The following is a 1,504-nucleotide window of genomic DNA, read 5'->3' on the forward strand; positions in this document are numbered from 1 at the left end:
AAGTAAAAGTTACTCAAAATAAAACTACTCCAGTAAAGTACAGATACTTGAAAAATTTACTTAAGTACAGTAACGAAGTAAAACTACTCCGTTACTGTCCACCACTGGTGGTCACTGTGAGTGTGTTTGCTGTTTTTACTGTTCTGTGAGCTCTTCATGATGGCATGCATTCAGTCTGTGAATATTGTGTTTCATAGGTGCGATGCTGAAGTAAGGAGTCAGAATGGCCACACCGCATAGTTCCAGACAGAGCAGCTATTCCTCAATCTCTGGAAAGATGTAAGTGGACATTCATGCCTCATTATCGTTTTTAAACCTTTATTAACATAAACACAGGTGCAGAATAACTTTAATGTGATTGTAAGCTACCCAGCATTTATGGCACTATTTTATTCTTCTTTGGTGGGTAATGGATTGGATGTCTCTCACATTCACAGAAAATAGCTTACTTACAAAAATAAGGTGGATATGAAGAGGAAGCAGAAGCACAAGCAGACAGTATTGCCATTGTAATGTGCAGTAATAGATGCTGATGTGTGTTGTTGAGAGTGAGACAGGCTCAGAGTGCAGCTCAGAGTCAGTGTGTTTGTTTCTGACAGTAATCACACCAAAGTTTCTCATAACTACTACATGCTCAGAACATAAACATATCTGACCTACAATATTTTGTTTTGTTTTTTACTTTCTAACATGGTCTGCCTCCTCACCAACGCATTCTTATATATAGCCATATATATATATATATATATATATATATATTTAAAGCAGGGTGAATTTGTCGATAAAAAAAAAAAAGAAAAGGAAGAACTAAGATATATGATATTATGTTCTTGAGTTAAAGGATATTTTTTACTGGGGGTATGGTAAGAACAATAAGAAGAAACCAAGCAAAAGCATTAGGCCCTGCCTTTGTTCAGAATTTAACTATACAGTGCACAGCATAAATGAGTACACCCCCTCTGAATAAATATAAAAGATGTATTTTCTTAATGATCACTAATATAATTCATGGAAAGATGCAAAATTGAAACATATTAAACATATTCTTAATAAAAACAACAAAATATATGCCAATATTTTCTGTAAGATAAGTAAATTAGCCAATTTCGTTTAAATGAAGGATTGCAGAAATGAGTACACCGTAGATTTAATTCAGAAAATGTATAATATTCTAGTACTTAGTATGTCCTCCAGAACTTAAAGTATATTGCTCTGACACTTCTTGGCACTGAGTGTACAAGTTCATGACAAATTTTCTCAACTTAAAGTATACTGCTCTGACCAGTGGCGGCTCGTGGGCCTCCCCTGCCTCCCCTGACCAGCTGCCACTGGCTCTGACTCTTCTTGGCACTGAGTGTACAAGTTCATGACACATTTTCACATCTGTGCTGTTTAACTCCTGGAGGACGACCTCCTTAAATGCCCTGGTCTTTAATGGGGAGTGTTGCTCAGCTCGTCTCTACAGAATCTCTCACAGCAGCTCAAGAGTGTTAACATTGAGTGA

General features: G+C 36.6%; 1 protein-coding gene across 2 annotated transcripts in view; it reads left to right on the top strand.

Annotated features, from left to right (window-relative positions):
- The window catches only part of LOC107657340 (protein inscuteable homolog), a 147,374-nt gene that overhangs the window by 41,799 nt on the left and 104,071 nt on the right, over positions 1–1,504 (top strand). For both annotated transcript variants that reach the window (XM_016445385.1, XM_016445386.1), the window contains exon 2: positions 198–279. In XM_016445385.1, the coding sequence (XP_016300871.1) occupies positions 224–279 (56 nt within the window). In that variant the 5' untranslated portion in view covers positions 198–223. The remainder of the gene's footprint in view (positions 1–197; positions 280–1,504) is intronic.

The sequence above is a fragment of the Sinocyclocheilus anshuiensis genome, unplaced genomic scaffold (assembly GCF_001515605.1).
Source record: "Sinocyclocheilus anshuiensis isolate Anshui unplaced genomic scaffold, SAMN03320099.WGS_v1.1 scaffold191, whole genome shotgun sequence".
Classification (NCBI taxonomy): domain Eukaryota; kingdom Metazoa; phylum Chordata; class Actinopteri; order Cypriniformes; family Cyprinidae; genus Sinocyclocheilus; species Sinocyclocheilus anshuiensis.